This window comes from Emydura macquarii, unplaced genomic scaffold (genome assembly GCF_026122565.2).
Source record: "Emydura macquarii macquarii isolate MOO-44397 ecotype Brisbane River unplaced genomic scaffold, CSIRO-AGI_Emac_v2 contig_1027, whole genome shotgun sequence".
Taxonomy (NCBI): domain Eukaryota; kingdom Metazoa; phylum Chordata; order Testudines; family Chelidae; genus Emydura; species Emydura macquarii.
In genome coordinates, this window is record NW_027131164.1 from 11412745 (window position 1) to 11436024 (window position 23280).

The 23280-nt window shown below is 39.2% G+C and overlaps 1 protein-coding gene across 3 annotated transcripts in view; it reads right to left on the reverse strand.

The window, feature by feature from the left end:
• Positions 1-23280, reverse strand: part of GREB1 (growth regulating estrogen receptor binding 1) — a 93284-nt gene that overhangs the window by 59225 nt on the left and 10779 nt on the right. For all 3 annotated transcript variants that reach the window (XM_067544757.1, XM_067544756.1, XM_067544758.1), the window contains exons 2-7: positions 18835-18991; positions 11971-12093; positions 10913-11089; positions 2235-2417; positions 1777-1920; positions 244-369 (exon numbers count right to left, since the gene is read on the reverse strand). In XM_067544757.1, the coding sequence (XP_067400858.1) occupies positions 244-369; positions 1777-1920; positions 2235-2417; positions 10913-11089; positions 11971-12093; positions 18835-18991 (910 nt within the window). The remainder of the gene's footprint in view (positions 1-243; positions 370-1776; positions 1921-2234; positions 2418-10912; positions 11090-11970; positions 12094-18834; positions 18992-23280) is intronic.

Below are 23280 nucleotides of genomic sequence, written 5' to 3' on the forward strand. Positions count from 1 at the left end.
ATAAAGTAAAAAAAAATTACTGTTCTGACTTCTAGGTAAGCAATATCAGAAAAAACATAAAACACACCTTTTCTCTGAAAGTTAATAAGGAACAAGAGATTTTATTAACACAATGACTCTTAGGGGAATACACTGATCCAGAAACACAGGAATTTATGCTGAATAGAATGCTCTGATTTCCCCTTGGGTAACCAAATCAAAATATACAATTTAGATTGGCTAAACACAAAAATTCAAAGGTACCTAAGACTGATGGTCTTGTCAGAGCTGGCAGGTTATTTTTCACCAGCTGTTGTCTTGGAGAATCTTTGCCATTGTAAACAGTTGAACCTAATGCTGCCGTTGATGGGAGATGATCAGATGTTGCACCTGTCACAAAAAAAAGAAGTTATTTTAAATAAATGACTAGAGAGGCAGATCCTCAGAAGGTGTAATGAACTGATCAACTGGTCACTGATTTCAGTGGAACGACGACAATTTACATCAGCTGAGGATCTTCCCCATAGTGTTTACAGCACTGAACACAGTGGGTCCAATTTGGATCTCATAACAGTTTTACTCTAGTGTAACTTCTCTGGAGTTACTTGGGGTTTACACCTGAATGAGATTCCAATCTTGCAATCAGATCCACACATTCATCCCATAAGCATGAAGACTCCTGCTTCCATGGGTAGCTCATTGCAGGACAAAAAGACTCAAGCATCGTAGTCAATATTGATATAAATAAACTTGAGCAAAATTTTGAGTTTACATTTTTTCCAAACATCTTTTTATTTATTAGGAGTTGACAGTGTCACATTAATAAACAGGTATATCCAACTAACCATAACTCCGTTTAAAATTACTTTTAATTTTGTTACATTCATCTTTTGAAAATATATACATCAGTGGTGTCCTAGAGGGATTAATGCTTCATTCTCATTCGGCACCATGTTTTCAAATCTCAGCTGTTTAATATGTTTGGAGTTTAGGCTCCTCTCTGGTAGAGAGAATAATAATGTCAATGGAGTTGCCACAGTTCTAAAACCACAAATACCACACTCACAAGACACTGGACAGCTGATTTCATTAGGAGGAAATCCAGAGAGATCATTTCACCCTTCATCAGTAAACACCCACCTATTCACCCCAGGAAATGGAAAAGCAAAACCTTCAGAAAGTAAATATTTTTTAACTGTAGAAGTTAAGGTTATTTTTCAAAAAATATGAAAAATTTTACCTTAATCTGTCTGAAATTTAAAAAATAAGCCGATACCTTTCCTATCAAAAGAAAAAACCCTAAGCTTTTAACCTAACTTCCATATAATCTCTGCAATAAAGAGGATTCTACTCATATCATAAAATAGACTGGATCAGAGGAACAAACCGGAATAAACAAACTGGTTTCTAAAGTATTTGTCATTTGTGGCTAGATAAGCATCAGCTGCAAAATGGCAAAGCCCACTTTCACCATCTTAAAATAGATAAGTCACAAATATTTGGCTTGTCTTAGCTATGAAGAAGCTCACTTACTCCAGAAGAGAAACATTTTCTGAACATTAAAAGCTATTTGTCAACTCTTCATTAATTACTCTGAAAAAGAACTTGTAATGAAAAAGCCTTCGAAGCACGATTAACTTTCTTTCTTCAGAGCTATGACAATATTACACCAGTTACTTGATTTAGTTAACCCAGATGTCAGCACTTAACTCATTTCGTTTTATTTTATGTATAACATGTTTCCATTCACACACACGAATATTTAGTAACCCAAAGGGTTTCCCTTCTCCATGTTACCTGTTTGTTGAGTCCCAGATGGAGTATTTGGGTTTGGTGCTGGAACAGGCTCACTTGTGGTGGTTAGTAAAGGGCCTGAATTCTCTGGAGGTTGGAACAAAGTGCTTGAACAAGGACCGGATGAAGACTGTCGGCCTCTGAACTCTAAGAAAACAAGACCCTTCCACTGAGAAACATTACAATAGCTTTATTTTTGCAAATTTACACTTGAGAATTTAAAACATGAACTACATTGATTCGGCTGCTATATATTTGGAAAGCAGGCACTAATGGTTTGTTAAACATGCCATCTTTTTATTAGTTAACTGCTTTCTACAGCTGCTCTTTAGTAATCACCTAGCTTTAAAGACTCCTTCATTTATCTGTCTATCTCAAATTTTCTCAGATGCCAATCCTCGTGCTATCTAAGCTCTGCAGATGAGAACCAGAGCTCCAACAAGACAGCTTCATTATCTCACCTGCCCCTTTCCAGCAGATTACAGATCCTTTGGTAAGAGCTCCTTGTGCATTCCTGACCAGATAACACTTTAAGTGTTTCTGTTTCTTGGGCTGAGTGGTCAGTTTAAGATTGATGTGATTGGAAAATTCAGTAAAGTAGCAGAAGCCCTTCTTGCCACAGCCAACACAATTGCCAGAGAAACCTGATAAAATAAACAATACAGAAGATCTGGTAAGAGAGGTGGCAGTAACACGTAGACAAATCACTTCCCTTGGGATGGTGAGTGTTTGTCATACAGAATTAATCTGATATGAACATTTTCTTACTTTAAAAAGTATGTTAAAACCTCTAAATGGCACTTGGCCATCAGATTTCCTAAAATAAGCTTCACAGTTAGTAAATACCTAGCTTGTTTTCATTGTCTATGGTTATGTTTTTCATTTCAGACCACTTTGAAAAAATTCCAAATACCTTCCGTTCCTGTGACCTGGGTCTGAAACAGGCTTATTAGACTATTAAGGCCCTGACTAGAAAGCACTTAAGCATGTGTTTAAATCTATCCCTATGCAAGACAGCACGGACCAAGTGCTCAACTTTAAACATGTACTTAACACATTTTTAAAGTGCTTTCCTTATTAGGGTTGCTCTCCTGAGGCAGGGCCTTAGAGAGAAAGTGTAGCAAATCCCTCTTGGGTTGCTGATTTAAAATAGCCTTCCCAAATTCTAGGGGCTAATCTGTGTGAGCAATCTGCAATATCACAGAATTTGTTTTTATACTATTATTTATCTGTATGTTAACAAGGTGCTTGGGGGCTCTTCAGAGCATGAAGGGGACACCCCCCTTGTGCCAAAGAGCTCACAGTACAAAGAAAGGCCTGATGGGATAGCTGCTCCACACATGGAACTCCCATTTTGCACCATGCACTTAAATGGGAATTCCTCACACTGTGAGACCATAGGATTGAGCCCCAAGGAGCAGGTGATGTGGTTTATTTATTATTTAAAGAAATAACAGCACTCCTTTGGGGACAGATTGACACTGATGGGCTAATCGGTAGTGTGGTCTGGGATAGCCTTATTTTTCATGCTATTTTCTAAAATATTTGTATAGGAATGGTCATAATGGACAAGACCAGCAATCCACATAGCCTAGTACCCTATGCAAGAAACCGCACAGTGGGCAATTATGGAATAACCTGTTCCTATGGACATTTCTTTCTACTCCCTCATCAGTTAATGTATGGCTTATGCCCTGAAGAATAAGTTTCCCTTTCCTTTTCTTTATCCTATCTAATGCACATGTGGATGTGTCATCATCCATATAAATGTCTAAGCTGTTTTTGAATCCTAGGATCTTTGGCAAAAAATTCATGAGAAAACGCTCATATGAAGAGAGAATGAAAAGACAGATTGTTTACCTTAGAAAGGAGACAAACAGGAGAGGATGTGATAAATGGGCAAAGAATAATGAATGGTTTAGAGAAGGTAGATCATGATCTTTAGTTTAATGTCTAATATTACAAGAAAAAGGGGACATTCAGAGAAATTGAAAGACGGCAAATTAAAAACCGATCAGGGAAATTCTTTTTCATGCAATGGGTCATTAAACTGGTTTAACACAGGATACCATGGAGGCCAAGAATTTTGCAAGATTCAAAAAAGGGACTGGACATTTGTATGGATAACAAGAAAATTCAGAATTATCAGAGTTTAACACTAACAAATTTTGGAAAGGATTTTACAGCTCATACTTCAAGGCTTAAGCCAAACCCTAACTATTAGGGTTTAGGAAAACACCTTATGCAGGGAGCAAATTATTCCACATCTGCATAATATGAGGTTGAGTGCATCTTCCTCTCAAATATCTGACTGGCCACTCTTGGACACAGGACATTGGACTAGATGGACCACAGATATGATTTAGTATTGAAATTTTCACGGTCCAATAACGAGTTCCCCAGGTTAATTATGCATATATTAAAATTATTTTCTTGTATCTGTTTTAAAGTTGTGAGCCTTCAATTTCAATGAATGTTCTCTTGTTTTCTGGGTTATAAGAGAGTAAATAAGAACTGTTTTCTTTCCACCATTTGTAATTTTGAATCCTTCTATCATTTCCCTCTTTTCACCTCTTCTCTAAACTGAAGAGTCACAATCTTGCCAAAAACTCTCTATACTGAATTTGTTGATGCCTATGATCATTCTCCTTGGCCACCTCTGAACCCCTTCTGTTTTGGCTTCATTTATTTTGAGGTAGGTGTCCATATCTGAACACACTATTCCAGGTGAGCGTATACTATCAATTTATATAGCAGCATTATAATATTTTCAACCCCCGTCTTTATACATCTCTCCATTTTGTTTGCTCACTGCTGCCCATTGAGCAGGGGCCTTCAGGGAGCAGTCCACAAGTCAGCCCATATCTTTCTTGCTCACCCATCCTGTCTGTTAAGAGGTTTGAGGAAGAGTTTAAGAAACAACCCCTCCCCAAACCCTCTGTGGAGTGGCACAGCACTGCACCAACTCTCCGTACTAGGTTACAGTTTTGCCTGATCCTGAGCCCACTGGAGTCAATGACTAAACTCTCCTTGGCTTCATTGGATCCAAGATGAGGCTCACTATTCAGTAGGTCATAAGGGGGAAGATTATGTTAATATTTTAAGTCACATCTTTCACACAAATTAAGTTTTCAAATTAACTGCCAATATTTTTGTTTTTCTGAGATAAAGGTGAACTAAACGCACAGCCACTGAAATATAATGCTCTATAAATACCTCAGAAGGGGTATACAAAGAAAAGTACTGTTCACTCTGCTTACAAATCTGATCACCTTCTCATTAGCCTCATAATGGCTCAGCAGAATTTATTAAAGGCCTAAATTCATCCTTTGTTGGTCTAGTATCTAAGGGTACAAGGTCTTTTTGCTGGGGACACATTGAAGCTAAAGTGTATTGAAAGATGACTATTATATCTCAGGTTTTGGTATATAGGTTGGTAAAGGTCACTAAGATTTATGAGACTAGGACAAGTTAGCACTCTACATAAGCCTCTATGTTACACCAGGTATCACAAAACCATCTGTCTAAAATCACACAAATATCAACAGTAACAGGAGAAAACCTTCAGCTGCTTCAGTAATTAAAGGCAACTGTAAAGGGAACCAAAAATAAAACAGACGTGGTTAAAGCTGCACAGTGTTATGTATGTTCTAACCAGACTCAGTGTTCATGAAAAGTGCGTAAACTGAAGAATAAAATTCTCTGTTCATCCACAGAACACAGCAAGCCTGGCCAGCAGCAATGATCATTTCCCTACACTGACACCATTCAGATTTTTTTTAAGCCTGATCATAGAAGGATCATTTCCAAGGGCAAGACAGTGTTGTCTGTGCCTGTTCTAGCCTTTATCTATTTGCTGAGACTGACTGCCAGGCTGCCAAAACTGGTAGTGGAAACAGCTGTCCAGTAGGAAGCTGGTCCCAGAGCACGAAGTCTTTTCAAGTGCGCCACAGAGCAGCCCCTTAGATCAGTTACCACCATACTCTATGGCTGCTCTGTGGCATGTGAAAAGATTTTGTGTGCCAGGGGCATAGCCAGAAGTGATTTTTTGGCAGGGCCTGTGGTTGACATGGGTGGGCCAGCCGAAAAATAAGCGCTTCCTGAACTTCCTGCTTCCAGTTACATGACTTCCCGGAAGTTCGGGAAGCCACTGGCCAAGAAACTAAGCTGCCCAATGCTCCAGTTGCCAAGAGAGCTTAAGTGGAGCATTGGCAGCAGAACTTCCACTGGATTGGAAGGAGGTCGTGGTGAGGCTGAGAATTTCAGCTAACTGGGCCCTTATCTGACTGATAAGAGATCCTAAGAGGATCTCATTTTGTTTTCAAGAGTTGATATTGAGCTCAAATCATGGTGAAATAAAGATGCCATCCAGCACAGATATTATCATCATATGGCTAACTCACAGGTTTAAAGCATCATTCTGATCTTATTCATAACCCAATATATGGCAACAGGGATTATGTAGGATGAGAACTCAAACATTTCACTAGTCCCTTCCTCTTCACATGCCTCATTTACATGCCAATGTTTTGGAAGCAGCAACTGATAGGAAAGACAGGTAGTTTCATAAATAAACTAAATCAAATAGGCTTCCATACATTATAGAAAGGGCAAAGGTCAGGGGATTCAGGGCAGCTGTAAGGTCTCCTAATTTATCTATGTCATAAGGTTGATTTCACAAGAGAACAAAAGATCAATTCTCAGTGTATAAGGGATAAAAGCCTTTCACCTCCAGGTCACCAGTTCAAATCCACCTACATCTGTAGTGACTGAAGGTTGTTACCACCTGCAAACTGTTCAGCAATCTATATGAAATGGGTTTGGAGGAATCTGTCCACCCGCCAGCAGACAAGTACCCACCCCGTTGTCAGTTAAAGTAAAGTAGAACGGCAAAGGACTGAAAGATCATGAAGAGTGACCTACCATCTCACTGGACGGGTAGTGACTCTCTGGGTCAGGATTGAGATTCATTGGTAGGACAGTATGTAGAAGTTAGTTTGCACTGTCCCTGGTTGTGCTGCCCCTGCTCAGTGGTTAAATAGAGCAGCAACTCCCAAAGGTTTTACTAAGGCAACCCACAAACTGCATTTTGTCTTTTTTTCTGTGACCCACCATTACATGTATGCACACTCCACCCCAGCACCGTGACCCAAATCCCTGCCCAGTGTGGAGGGGCTTTCAAGTTCAATTTCACCTGAAGTCTGAAGCCATGTTTGTTTTCATAAGATCAGGTAAGAGTGCTCCATCCTGCTTGTTGTTATGAGCTTGGTATAAACTATGTGAGTTTCATTCAACAATAGTAGTAACAAGGCAGTACTTCAGACTGGAACCTTGCATCTATAACCTGTCTTACAAACAACAAGCAAATTAATCTTTTCTGCTATATTATTCTGTCCCTAGCCAGTGACTAAAATAAATGCACTTCTTAATCCTAGCAATGAAAATGTAGATGATATGTGCAGCTGTTTTCTGTGTCTCAGAGGAAGATGATAGGAGACAATAGCTGCACTGTTTGTCCCCACAGTCCCACTTTAAGGAATGAAGACTGGGGAAAATAAACAGATAAACCTATTGGGGGGGTGTATTAGCTGCATTTATTGAGGGAACAATGACTCCAATCACAACCCTGCCTTCTCCACCAGTGTTCCAGCAGATTCCAGGCACAAAAGGCTTCTTAATGGCAAAATACTGACTTACTTGCAGGATTATGAGGCAAGGGATCTAATTCTGATTAATTAAGTTAAACTGGTGCAATGACTGGGAGCTTCTCAGGGTACCAACTAAGGCTCCAGTGCTATTACACCCAAATGGTTGTGCGTGAAGCAGAAACCCATACATTTCCAAATAGGGGGCCTTCCCAGTGGAATATTAGATGGAATGGTAAAATATAATTCATTTTCAAATATGAATGGCACATGAATCACAGGAATAGCAATCTAGGAGAGTAATATAACCTTTTAACATAATCAATAAGATGACCCTATACGTTCCCCATAGGCATATCAACAGTCTGCCATGGAGACAAGACTAGGAGTTAAAAGATAAATCAGGAAACTATAAGATGCTTCTCAGGTATATTTTCCTTCTGAGCCTACAATTGCCCTACAGGCATATCCACAGTTATGGAGGCAGCCCAAGAATAGCCGGGAAACCACTAAGATATTTCTTGGGTGTGTTTTCCTTCTGAATAAATTACTTTTGGACAATCTACAATAGTGTGTGTGGGAGGGGGTCCATATTACAAGTTTGTACTGAGCCCGAAAATATTATGCTTGGGCCTTGGTTTCAGGAATAATTGATCTGTTCCCTTCTTTCAGAGCCATCACATAAAAAGAGTTTTTCCTTTCTATAAAGAAGTGTTCGCAGTAATCAGCTTGAATTAAGTGCAAGACAAAGTGGTAAGCATGTTAGTCCAGTAAACAATGAATTGAAGACAAGTTCAGTGGTCACAGACAATACCTTTTATTCATAAATAAAATTGTCTGGCTTGTGAGACTGTGTGCCTGATTCTAATTTCACTTACTCTGGTATAATTCCATTGACTGAAACAGAGTTCATCCTGGTTTACACCATCATACGTGTGTATGTCTACATTATAGCTCAGAGCAAGCCTAGACATACTTTGCTAGCAGAATTCAAGCTAGTGTGCTAAAAATAGCAGTGTGAATATTGCGGCTTGGATTGGCTTGGGCTCTCAAGCCCATCGGATCCCCCTATGCTTGAGAGCCTGAGCTGCAGCCCAAGATACAATGTCCACACTGCTATTTTTAGCTTGCTAGCTCGAGCCCTGCTAGACAAGTCCGCTTACCCAGGCTGGGAGGCTCACTCCCAACTGCAATGTAGAAATAGCTTGTGAGAACGGAATCAAGCAATCTCTATGTATTTAAACATAGCTAGTGTACCATGATACTACTACCATGCTACCCTGAAGACAATAACTGCACCATATTCTTTATAAGATTATAGGACTCAGGAGTGTTCCTTCATTTGCAATTTCTGTGGCCTGAATCAGGATCTTAAGATTCTCTTTGGTTGAAGCTTATTCCAGACTTTCCAGGGTAATTCTACAACTCTACTAAAATGTTTCACAAGACCAAAGTGTTGGCCTCATTGGTTTTCATGTATGACAAAATTATCAAAAATTAGCATATATATAGCTTACTGTTGCATCCATTTGAATTGACACCTGCACAATCAAAATAACACATGCGTGAATTATTTTAGTATAGTCAGCTAAATGCGTACGTGAGTATATATATATATATATATATATATATATAAAAACTGTAAACCCACGTAATTGAAATTAAGCATCCATGAATTATAATTTAAAGTTTGAAGAGATAACAATTGTTAAACAAAAAATGTTTTATGTGTGTTTGTGTTGTAGAGATAATACATTCAAGACCATTTTCTATTATTTTTTTTTTTTTTTACTTTTGCACTTCTGAGTCCTCTTGTGTATCCCCTACGTTACTCTGGAGTACTCCCAGGAGTACGCGTACCTCCAGTTGAAAACCTATGGCTTACAGAAAATTAAATTAACATCAAATGTGCAAGCTGAGGACACAAGTAGCACAAACAATAGTGTTTGGTATTACCAAATGCTCCGTATTATCCTTTTCTGTTCTTGTTTAGCATGCAATTAACAAATATACTACTTCCTCTGTGCTAACAGCCTAAGGAGTTTAAGTTGTTAATAGCGCCAGCAGTGAATGAATGGAATGGTACAACATTCCTGTTTGTATCTTTAAAATGACAACACTTGGCTGATTTACAACCCCCTTAATTCCTTTACAATCACTGGTCAATTGTATTGTGGCCAATCTAAGTCAGTAAGATCACATGCTAAAAGACATTACTGTACATGGAGTTACATTATGCAGCTTCACACTGTGCTGTCATCCCAAATGCCTTTCAGCCTTATTCAAATTGAGATAGCAGCCAAGCTCACATCAGAACCTTTGGCATCTGTAAGAGTGAAATTGTCAGGATATTTTCTTGATCAATAAAAAGGCTAACAAATCCGGTGACAACTTTCTTTCTTTCTTTTAATAATTAAAGCTCAATGTGGCACATAAGAGGCAGAACACCATTTTTGAGGCTAACAATGAAAATGCTACATGTCAAACTTGAAAGCAAATGATAAAAAAAACCATAATTTTCTTGTAGATATAAATATCACTGCACCTAAGTACATAAACTACTTCAGTTTTTATCATATTCATAATCAGTTCATCCATCCATACAATTCCAGATGTTATAGGTTTTTCAATACTACTGTCAACAGTAATACAGGGCCTGAGCCAATGGAAAGACTCTCATTGACTTTGGTGGGCTTTGGATCGGGCCCATAACTTATCAGAAGGGCTGTGACCATTACCAACCTGATACCGAAACATAACTACAGTTCAGAAGCCAAACATCTAAACTGATCAATAACAACATTCCCGTGTTTTCACATTGTCCTTGTCATGAAATATTTTATATTTTAAGACCAACGACAGACACACACTATTGTCTACTTATGTGTCAAATCAAAACTTTGACTTGTATCTCTTGGTTTTATTTATTTATTTATATTGCGGTAACATCCATAGGTCCCAGCTGGGAGCCAAGTCCCATGGTGCTAGTTCAAATACATTGGAAGGATCACAATCTAAAAAAAAGTTATGAATCTCTGTGGCCCAAATAACCAACAGCAATTGCATTGCGGAATCTTATGACTCACTCCATGTAGCTACCACAATGGTTGACTAGCAATAACTGCATCTATGAAGGGGAGTGGTATATATTAGTGTTCAGAAAGGTAACAGACAGGCAGCACCTCAGTAGTAGCTCAGTTACTCAAGGTGTAGTTCAGGCACCCGTAATTCAAACTGACCTGACAATGACTTTAACCTTGAGCTGGAAGCACAGCATTCTTTCCAGATACAATGAGATGCAGCATTTGTAATGGAGTGGGCTCACACTGTACTCTTTCACAGTCAGCTCTAAAAGGTTATCATGCTGTGAGCAATCAGTGAGGAATACTGTCCACAAGTGATGGAAATGAGATCTGCCACATTCACTTTGCAACAGGAGTAGATATTACTGTAATCCAAAACAGCATCCACTTACCGGGAGCAAGAACACTTACCTAACAGGGCATTGCGCCCATTATCATCTGGCAAGAATCTTTTATCTACGGCACACACTAAAAGATGATCAGGCAGATTTGGCGATTTAGCACCAACAAGTAAAAACCCCGAAGGCACCTCAATTTGATCATTGGAAATGGATACGAGCCTCAAGTCTTTACCAGCCTGGCAGAAACCTAGAAAAAAACAAATGCAACACGTCTGAGGTCAAAAGTCATTTTGCTTAATTCTTCACAATTTCCTTATTGAACAAACTCCAACTTTTCTTTTTATTTAAAAAAAAAAATGTAAACCTAAGGTCAAGATTAACTTCAGTTCAATTTTCTTTCCTGCTACTTGGTGAACTATAAACGGAATCTAGAAATACAATGAATAAATAAAAATTAGGAAATGCAAAAATAAAATTTCCTGCAGCAACATTGGCACATCAATGTTTGCACAACATATACATTGTATCAAACTGTATAAATTTAACAATATAAGCAAGAGTATATTAAGCTGTATGTTTAAGAAGGGACATTACCATTTGGTGTCTGGGCAGTTTCATGGTTTTGAGACAGTCTTTCTCCTCTTGTTTGTGTGGGTCTTCCTTCCAGCCACAGGAGAGGACAGAAGAATTTTCTTTTAAATTGGAAAATGTTGTGACAAAACCACAAAAGTTGGTACAGCTTGGAGCGGCAGGTTTAATAGCTGAAACCACTTTAAACTCAGTTTTTAAAAACTGGATAAATTTCAAATTGTTTGCTAGAACCATTGTCTCTTCCTTCATAGTAAGCATCCTGACACAGAAGTGCTCCTTTGAAAGATTCAGCAGAGACACACAAAAGTATATGATCAACCAAGTTTCTAGCTTTGTCTAAGAGATAACAAACAATGTTAAGTCTCACAATTTCTATATACATAATTTTGATGAGCCACCTGGAAGGTGCTTGTTATGATGTTTGGACTCAATCCTGCACTCTTTACTGGGACACAGTTCTCACTGATACCAATGGGAGCTTTGCCTGAGTAGGCTGTTGGATCAGTCCGCACACTTGGAGTCTTGTGAATTTCTTACCATCAGTAGTGCAGCAGCCTTCAGGAGGAGGCTTCATCTGATAAGAGAGAGGAGGGCTACTTGATTCTGAACTTTCTTCTTCTTCCTCCTCCTCCTCTTCCTCATTATCCACTCTGCTGCCTGCTGCAACGTACCACAAGACAAATGACATTTAGAGAACAGATAGCAGCAGTAATAGCTGAATCAGGGAACGAGCAGTGTCCCAGCTACAGCAAGCGCTATAGAAAAGTAGGATTCCCTTATCTTTGCAAGAAACTGCAGTGTTGCTAAGTCTCACAATGTTTGGTGTTTTTCTTAAAGCTCCAGCTCCTGGAATCCTCTGATTAGGTGAAAATTTCAAATTTAATTTAAAAAAAAAAAAGGGTCTAACCCTTGTGATTGTGGAGAAAAGCTTGAAATGTGATCTGAGGGCATGTAAATCTCAGAAAACAGAAGGGAAATAAAAAGAAGCCCCAAATCATTATTTTTAAAATCTCATGACTATGAAGCCAGTCTCATGATTTTGGAGGGGGGCTGACTCATGACATTTGAATCTTTGGGGTTGTCAATATTGGAACTATGTCCTCAGAAAAGCTCTCCTGACCTAAACCTGATGAAATCCAGGCTTCTAATCGCTGTGAGATGGTCTCACAAAGCAGTAGATCAAATGCAAATTATTAATAATTAACTGCTGACTATACACTTGATGCTGTACAAGCAAGAGAACAGAAAATAGCTCCCTGCCCCAAGGATCTTAGTTTTTAAATAGATGGGCAATACAAACCCTCTGGGTGGAGGAGGCATGTCTGTTCAAAAATTCAAAGTCAATGGGAGGCTTTCCATTGATTTCAATGGACTTTTGGATGAGGCCCTGGGAATCCCATAGGTAACAACAACCATAGAGGGTTCTTCTCTATGTCCCTCCTCCACCAACGTGTCCCTACCTTAAATAATAGCTCCAGGGTTAGCATTTGTGAATTTTGCAGAATAAATGAGTTTTAAGGAGGGATCTGAAAGAAGAGACGTTGAATGTTGCAAGATGGACCCTGAAAGGTGCCAAGCACTTCAGCCTCAGTACAGAAAAGCATTTAAGTATATGTGCATCTTTACTCACATGAGTAGCAAGAGTGATTCCCTGGTGCACAGAGATATAGGCAGAGTGGTAAGCAAAGGGGATAGCATGGGAGAAGGACAAAGACAAGAGGTAAGGAGGGGATAAAGGGGGAAGTGAAGCAGCCTTTATCACTGGAATGAAGAAACGGGACTAAAACAGAGCAGAGATTTAGGCAGAGGAGAGCTGTGCAGACTTTCAGACTAAGAATAAAAGGAATCCAAAAGCAAAACGCGCAGCTGTATGACGAGTGACTGCTCCATTTTGCACTAACAGGCATAATTAGGGTTTCTGGTTCTTATTTCCAAGCAGATTGCAAATCATTGTTATAAGTCAAAATCAGATTTAAAATTTGAGTGTAAAAAAACTGCTTCACACATCAAGCCCCAGGCTTATGCAGATTTGGTTGTAGGGGATGTCTACACTGCAAAGAAAAACCTGCAGAACCGAGTCTCAGAGCCCGGCTCAACTAACTCGGGCTTGCAGGGCTTGGGCTGAGGGGCTAACAACAGCAGTGTAGGCAGTCAAGCTCAGGCTGGAGCCCTGGCTCTGAGACCCTCCCCATTTGCCAGGTCTCAGAGCGAAGGCTCCAACTGGAGCCCAAATGCCTACACTGCTATTTTTAGCCCCGTAGCCCAAGCCCAAGCCCCACAAGCCTGAGTCAGTTGACCTGGGCTCTGAGACTCGATGCCGTGGATCTTTTCTCGCAGTGTAGACTAGACATCCCGCCCCCATACGCACAGAGCGCAGGAGACTTTAAAGGTCTACCTCCACACACAACTGTCAACGTTATACAAAACTACTTTTTGAGTATCTGCAGTCTATACAACATCATTCTTTTTTTAAAAAAATTGTCTTTGGAAGATGAAAGTTGCACAATTACGCACTTATAAGTTAGGAAACGACAATGTTAAGAATGGACTCAACATCAGCTCTGCCCCTTCTGTATTACAAGGCCAGATCTTCGGCTGATGTAAATTAGCATAGCTCCATTAAGTCAACAGAGCTATGCTAATTGACAACAGCTGAATTACATGATCAGATAATACTTCACATATCATACCATTATTGCTACCACCTTTATAGAATTATTTCTACTCATTGTGAGCCAGTGTGTCTTTATTGACTGAAATTTTACAGGACAGTTTCTCCTCTTCCTCAGTATTCTTTTAAAAACTAATTTAGGCCCCAATCCTGCAAACACTTAAATGTGCCTAAATCAATAGCCATAATATTTATTTTCATCAGCAACACAGACTTTCTTCGGTGCAAATCTGGGGATGAGCCAGTTAACTGCAAAGATAATTTAGCTGCATACCTAGATCCAGAGTGCGAAACCCTTATTAATGTTGAATAGCACCTTATTCCACAAACAGTCCCACTGAAGTCGAGTGAGGTACTGGTTTATATGAGGAAGGGCATTATATTCCTGCCCCACACTGAATGGTCTGTATATGCCAATTAATTTTCCTATCACTATGCTATTATACTTAAGTCCCAGTCCTACTCCCACTAGGATCAACTGCCGTCGATGTACAGGATTCAGAAGCTGATTTGTCATACAATGTACAAGACATGTTTCCTGTATATTTTCAGAATGAATTACTTTAATGAACTCTGTCTTTGTGGCATACACAGAGTAGTAAACAGCACTAGAAGATGCTAACTATGTGCATCTACAGGTGCAGGAAAAAGTTCATGAAATACCATGGCGTTTGAGAAACAGTATGTGAGCATACAATTACAGACTGTGAATTTGATTCTCCTCTCCCTTGTACTGTGTGCAGTCATTTCCATGCATGCGAAGTGGGCATAAAAGTGGGCACCTTAGGATCTATGTGGATTTTACCTTATGAGACACACACTACTCTGGTACGAGGAGGCAAGCTCTGATGCCAGCTGAGACACCTCAAGGTGAGGCCACATGTCCCACATCCACAGACAAAAGGCATTAATGGGAAAGGAAGAGTTCACATTATAAGACCTTCCCCACCAATCTCAAGATGAAAAAAACCAGGGCTAGATCATCAGCTAGTTTAAAATGACACAGGTTCACTGCCTTCAATGGGCCTATACAGATTTACACCCATGGAGAATCTGACCCCCAGTCTTTTAAGATGCAACAGAGAAGCATGTCCATACTGTAACAGAGGCAGACCAGCTATGGCTCAGAAATGGTCCCAGTAGTCAGGGCAGAGCCTACAAGAAATCTAAACTAGCACCAGCCAATCACTTCCATGTGGTATTAAAAAGCCATCAAACCATCCAAGAAAGGCAAGATTAAAGGTGAGGGGTCACATCAGACTTTCCAGGCTTTTAGACAACCCAGCAAGCTGTTAACAGGATCATTTAAAGAGAATAAGCATTTATTTTTGGACAGTTTCAAAAGCTGAATGAGCCAATATTGGAGAAGAGAGAAAATGCATCACTAACATGGGCAAAGGTAAGAGAGCATGACAGTACAGAAGGAGCCAAGAAGCTTTAAGTTTATTTAACACATAGTCCTCAAAATGATTATGGATAATGATGATGAAGGGAGGCAAACAGTATAAAACATTATATAAAACAGTAACAGAGCAAACAAGATAATAGTTGCCTAGAGAATGTCTAAACAAAGTTTTAGGATACAGAAAAAAATGTTTTAAAAGCAATTGTTTTGCTGACTAATATAGCTCGGTAATAGGAACAAGGGGCTAACCCCTGCTCAATCTTGTGTTATCAAAATGATATGCAGAAACTGGAGTTAAAAAACTGTTGTAATTTAGACATCTTAGTGACATCTGAAAAGATCATTCAAAAATTTACAGGTTAAAAAGAGATCTTAATTTCAGCTGGTTTACTTCGTGCATATTTGTCATAGAATTTTAAGGTCAGAAGGGACCATTATGATCATTCAGGTTGAACTCCTGCATAACACAGGCTATTAACTTTTTCACATTCGTAGGATTTTTAGGTGTAAACTGTAAGATATAATTATAAATTGTAATAACATTAATCTGGTTTTACTGTGGAGGCACTTTGCTCTGTTATTTCTGAAGTCTCACTCAGCAACGGGAGAGAAAAAGAGAAAATTTTAAATAGGAAAATGATTATATGAACCACAAAAATTGGCAGGTGGGAATTAGGGGTAGGAATGGAACCTGAAACTACTTTCAACTTGTTTGTTTTTTAAATTAACATTACTATATTTCAAGTTCACAGTGTCCCATTTAAATTAACAATTTCAAAATTACAACAGCAGCAAGAACAAAAAACTTGACTGATTTTACAGTGGCTTGCTTTGCTGCCAAGTGGTATGGTGAACAGGGCAAATTAACGCCAAAAAATGCAGACTGTGAGCTGCAAGATAACCCCAGAAAAACACTCTCCTCAAATATGGCAAGAAGCTATAGAAACCTGTATGGTAATAGTTTTAGTAGCCATTAGTGCCTAACGGGATACCAGAGCCATTCTGTTTAGAGACAGGTCTGCATCTGTATTTTTGTCATTTTGTACCTGTAGTACTCAGCTGGCAGTGCAAAGAACATTGAGTCAGAACTCCTGGGTTCTATTCCTTGCTCTGCCACTCACTGTATTACCTTGGGTGAATCACTTAACCTATGATTCCCTCCATGCTTGGAGAACACTGGCTCCAGATGGGAGGGACTGTTAGGACCACAAATAGCTCTGGTAATGCACCACAACAGAGCCACTAGGTCAACGAGTCAGCAACTAGGGAGGGTATAGATAGTAGGGGGGACAAGAGCTAGTAGGGGGGACAAGTGGCACAATGCCTCCACAAGGATGGCCCATAAGGTTATTGCCCTTCACCCCTCAGATCTCAGGGATTCATGATTCCTAGGGGAGAAAGCTCCTGTTTGTTCTGGGGGCTGGAGCGGGATGTAAAATGTGAGATTGCAAACCTCAACTACCTGATGCAACAACTCAGGGAAAGCTCTATTAAGCAATCCACACAGTTTCCAGCCTCTGATATTTGCATGAAAGAGGATGCTCTGGGTAAGGGTTTGTGAAATTTAATTAATTGAGTCCTGATTCTGTTCCCACTGACTGCAAAAATCAAACAAAGAAACAAAACTTAAAAATCCCAAAAAACAAAAAACCCAGGATCAAAAAACCCGCAAAGATCTGTAAAGCCTTTTGAAAGCTCTGAATGAAAGGAGTTACAGAAAATGTGAAAACTGCACCTTTGGCCCTGAACAATGCATCTGCTTTTGCAGCGTCTTTCCCAGCTGATGTCATAATCTACATTGTGACATCACAGTTGGTTGCCATGGAAATGTTTATAAAATTCCCAAGAGAAGATAATCACTTCATGTGGGGAATAAGTAGCAGGAGCAGGTGGACAATTAGAGATTATATTTTCAGGCAAATGTCCTGAGCTAGCAGTAAAGAATGGAGGGAGAAAATTAAATGTGTATGAGATATAAGCAGATCTGATTCTAAATGGAATGTGTTTTCAACATTTACATTGAGCTATTTGCAAATGTTTAATCTTTTCAAAATGATTTCATTTATTTTCAGTGGCTAGATTGATTTTTTTAGAATACTTATTTTATTATGGACTATATCATACTTTACACATTTTGCATTCTGTATGTGCCTACATCATCTTTTGCAGGCTACAAAAGGACACACACACAGGAAACACATGCAACATTACTCCAGAGATAAAGGGGTCAATAATTGGTTGAAAGAGAGAGGAAATACTTGCATCAGCAGGATAATGTTGCCTGCACACTGTCAGACACACTGAGAATCACACATTTTAGCACCAAACTAAGATTCTATGTTACATATTAGCAGACTTGGTTTTGTAATTCATTTGGTTGTCAGATCTACACATTTAATGTAAACTATTCCACCTCCAGAGAGAAAAATGAATGCGAAAAAGAGAGACAAGTTGGGTGAGGTAATATCTTTAATTGGACCAACTTCTCTTGGTGAAAGACGTGCTTTCAAGCTACACAGAGCTGTAGCTCAAAAGCTTGTCTCTTTCACCAAGAGAAATTGGTCCAATTAAAGATACTACCTCACCCACCTTGTCTTTCTAATATCCAGGGGCCAACACAGCTACAACAACATTGCAAACATGAGCAATAGAGAGACCAACAAAGCAGCTCTGCGAATATATAAATAAATCAGAGAAATCCAAGACACTAAGCATCAGTGTAGAGACCATGAAAAGGATTTAACATAGAACACTAGGTAATAGCTTAAGCCAATACCTTGGAAAATTGGGATCAAGGTAAAAACACTTTCATGCCCAAATTAATCATAAATTTAGTATACTTAATAGGAAGGCTGTAAATACTTTTGCTTCTTTTAGTCATAACTGAAATTATTTTTAGCATCTTTCATTTGTAAATCTGTTGTATTTTTGAAAATGTCTAAAATGGTAGAATTTTCTGTTCTATAAAGGTAAACTACCAGACAATGCAGTTTTAACCTCTGATACTCCAAAGATTTCTGCACATGTTTAATGAGTGAACTCATAGTGCTTCCGGTTATATATGCATGTAAGTGTTTGCAAGAATAGAGCCTTACTTTGTAAAAACAAAGAGCAGTCCACAATTATTCTCTTCAAATAGTTCTTTTTTTCCAAATTGCATTAGATTTGAGGGAAAAAGAACATATGCACAGAACATAAAGCAGGCAAACAACTTAAAATACTTTTGCATCTCTCTGTATTTAACATGAAACTTTCATGCTGATATGAACAAGGAATGGAATCATAGTTCTATTTGAACAGAAATATAAATACCAAGATTTCCTACCTTCTAGTGATGAAAGTTGCTGCTCAGCTTCCAAATATAGCTGAGAAAAGACTGGTCTGGGGACTAAGTTGTTTGAGCGGAGAGAGGCCTCAATAGAATTATGCAATACTTCTTCGAACCTGGTTGTCTTGAGCTGCCCAGCATAAGAATTTCCCATCTTCTTATACAAAAAAAAGAAGAAATATACCACATTTCAATTTTAGTTCACAGAGCTAGGAGATCACATGGTGTAGAATGCAAACCACAACATTTCTCACGAAAGAAGAGCACTGCATTGTCTGCACTGAAAGGCAAAGAAAAAGAAAACTGACAGGAGCAGCCACTAAACAGATCCTGCTGGTAAATTACAGGAAGTTATCTAAGTAACAGCTTTCTGTAATTCAACAGAAAGGCAGCAAGGTCTGACACCTTTCTGAAGATGTTGCTAGAAATCTGATTCTAGTAATCCCTTAGTTTAACAAACTATACAGCAATTCAGGAGACACATTTGCAATAGTCAGTAATCTTATCTGTCAAACAGTCTTTGTGTTTTCCATATCTCAAACAGAATACACTTTAAAGGGTCTTGTAGAGAACACTGTTATGTATAAGTGTATTGACAAGTTAATGGCCCATCATAACACATGCCTAAAATTCATGGTTAGAGTAGCTTAACTATTCTTTTAGAAGTGTTCTCTCCAAGCAAAATAGTGTTGCTTATAACTAAAATCCAGTCAAAAAGGATGTCTGAAAGTTTTGCTGGCATCTTTTTTCCACTAACAGATTTATGAATACATTTAAACAATATATTCCCCTGTAAACAACCACAAATATTTTTAGAATAAGAGTCAGACTAGTTATCCATTTGATTTGGTATTTAATTGTATTTATTATTAGTAAAACGGCATGATTTTTTCATTTTGTAGTTTACTGAACAATAATAGTCTAATCTAGTGGAATAGTCTAGTAGTTTACTTTCCACATACTCAATTACTGCCTGCTTTCCACTGTGAACACAATGAAGTGGTCTAATGCAAAGCCATGTCAGCTTTCTTTTTCTACTACAAAGTAGCTCTTGCCCTGGGCCCCACGAACTTTCCCTCATCAAGCAACTGTGAATTGAAAGCATGAAATGCTTCCTGTCTGTGGCAGTAATTCCTAACCATTGACCAGCCCCTTCCCCACACTGGATACTGCTTGGGAAATAAGCCTGTTGGGAAGTAGCCTCCAGGAATCAATCAATCAAAAGAAAAATTACTTTGAAACAAACTAAGCTTCCAACCACTCTCTACCCAGAAACGTGTCTTTTAGGGAGCGACTGTCTTTGTGTGACAGTACCTGGTACAGTCTGATATTTATATACTTTATTGTATAGCTATATTGTATATTGCCCACCTCAATAAAGCTATATACAACAATTAGGCAAGCACAAACAGCCAATAAGGAAAGTGTGTAACATGAGCATATGGTATACAGAAAACAAACCATGTCAACACACACGCACACACCCTCACCCCCCAAGTACACTCACTGACATTATCAGATGAAAACAGAGCCAGAGAGAGGAGACTTCAATTTGTTGCGGGACTCCACAAAGACACAATGGTCCAGTAAACTGCAGGGCTATGTTCAGGGCTTAAAGAAAGGGTGGGGCACATCCCCCTTCCTCTGCTACAAGCAGGACACCTTCCAGCTTGAATAAGCATTCCCCCCCCCCCAACCACCCTTTCCTCCTGGACTGGTGCAATGAGAGTACCCTCTCCTGTTGCAATCTACTTTAACTACGGGCCCCCGGGAAGACAACGAGGAAACATTGCCAATGTTGTCTGATAGTATCTCAAACCAGAGGGTTGCAAAGGAAATTGAGGTGGATTCATAAATGTAATTACATTGAACATTCTCTACTTAAAGGTATAAGACAGCCATTAATGAAGCTACAAAAAGATGAAGGCTAATTCCAGTCCATCCCCCCAAGCCTCATAGTGCAACATTTACATAACACATTTAAAAAATAACATGGAAATAACAAAACACCTGCTAACAACAATGCTATCACTTTGCTCCTGTGCTGAAACTGCTTCCCACATTCAGAACCAAGATATTCACTGGTGAGATTTTAAGTTTTATTGGGTAGGGACCTTTTTTCACGGCAAAAAGACAGGCACCAGTTTAGTGCTATATGACCGATTGTAGCATTCCCACAATTCTGCATAAGAAATGCCTTTCTTTTTTGCAAAAAGATGCAGTCAACCTGTTTGCTCCCAACATTTACCCACCACTGGGAATTTAAATCCCATTGAGCAATCATCCATTTTATAAACATTTTTCTATGGAGGGCTTTAGCTAATCAAAGCGACCATTAAATTTAATTGCAAGATCCATAGTACTTGATCCTGTTCACTTAGGAAAATGTTATTGATATAGGGCTCAGTCCTGCTCCCACTGAAGTGAGTAATAGAGAGCCGTTAACTACTGTGGGAGTGGTTTGACACTTTCTCAGCAAGGGCAAATCTGTGACTAACCCCAATGCGGCCATGCAGGGGGAGATAGTACTACCTTGATCTTGCCTTTGTGCCCTGTCCTGAGTTCAGGGATTTGCTCTGCAAGCTGCTCCCAAAGAGTAAGTTCAAAGAGGCTGGGGAGTGGGTGGAGCCTTGGCTCTGCCCTCCCACCCACATGCTCCTCGGCAGAGCTGGCTGGGCATGCTGGGGGAAGTAAGCTGCACTTCAGTAAATTAATTCTCCCCTCCCCCCACAAAGCAAGCAAGGAAAGAGGGGAAAAGTGTGCCCCTTTGAGAGAAAAACATGCAGCCCCCTTATTGAGGGCTAAGAACAGAAACACAATCTAACCCTAAGGGACCAGAGCCTGCTCAATTTATTCCCACCCACTGACAGGCTCCTGTTGTTCAGGTTGAGGGCTGCCCAGAGGCCATTTTCTGCCTCTACATGTCTGACAGCACAATGAGAGAGCATAAAACTAAACTTGCCCATATACTGCATTATTAGAATGAGATGAATTGCTTTGTTCCAGAAACACTAGGACTAGATAGACCAAGGACTCGCAAACTCTTTTACCTCTTGGAAATCCTGTTTAAAACACAAGAAAGTTTTGAATTCACATGAAATCCCTTAATTGACTTTCTTACAAAGCTCCCACTGTACAAAAGTGACCTAGAAATGTAATGTGTAGAGAAAATTTCAAAACACAATGCTGGAATGTTGCACATCTGCACCAGTAACACCTTAAACCATGAGGAATCAAGGGCTGTTTGCTGTAACAAGGGTCTGTACCTCTGTATGACTTTATATCCATGTTTTGTTTTGACACTCAAGAAAGAGATCTTGGAGTCATTGTGGATAGCTCTCTGAAAACATCCACTCAATGTGCAGCGTCAGTCAAAAAAGCTAACAGAATGTTGGGAATCATCAGGAAAGGGATAGATAATAAGACAGAAAATATCATATTGCTTCTATAAATCTACGGTATGCCCACAACTTGAATACAATGTGCAGATCTGGTCACCCCATCTCAAAAAAGATTTATTGGAATTGGAAAAGGGCAACTAAAATGATTACGGGTATGCTTCTATATAAGGAGAGATTAATAAGACTTGGACTTTTCAGCTTGGAAAAGAGATGACTGAAGGGGGATATGATAGAGGTCTATAAAATCGTGATTGATGCGGAGAAAGTAAATAAGGAAGTGTTATTTACTCCTTCTCATAACACAAAAACTAGGAGTCACCAAATTAAATTAAACAGGCAGCAGGTTTAAAATGAACAAAAGAAAATATTTCTTCATACAACGCACAGTCAACCTGTGGAACTCTTTGCCGGAGGATGTTGTGAAGGCCAACACTATAACGGGGTTCAAAAAAGAACTAGATAAGTTCATAGCTATTAGGGATAGGGAGGGATTGCTGTTTACCAGAGGCTGGTAATGGCCAATGGGACGGATCACTTCATGATTACCTGTTACCCTCTGATGCACCTGACATTGGCCACTGTCAAAAGACGAGATACTAAGCTAGATAGACCATTGGTCTGACACAGTAAGACCGTTCTTCTGTTTGTTTTTAAGGACATAATTTCACCTGCCTTTTATGTTTTCACAACATCTTATGCTTCAGAGCTATTTGTATCTACTTCTTATAAGTGGGAACACATTCTATGGGGAAACTTTCAAGGTTCTTCCAGTTTATAAACTCCGCCTGATTCAAAAAAATACCTGTTCTGTATTATCTTCTCTTTCTTTGGACTAGAAATATGTGCATTCTTAAATGGAATGTAAAAATGCATGCTCAGCATTTTCATAGCCCATGGAAGGAGCAGAAATTCCATCTCCAGGGCTGTGAATACTACAGAATCCACCCTCACGGATATAAGTAAACTAAGTAATCAGGGAAAGTGAAGCTATTTTAACTTTTTGGCATTGATGGGTCTAATTCTCCTCTCATTTATACTTGTG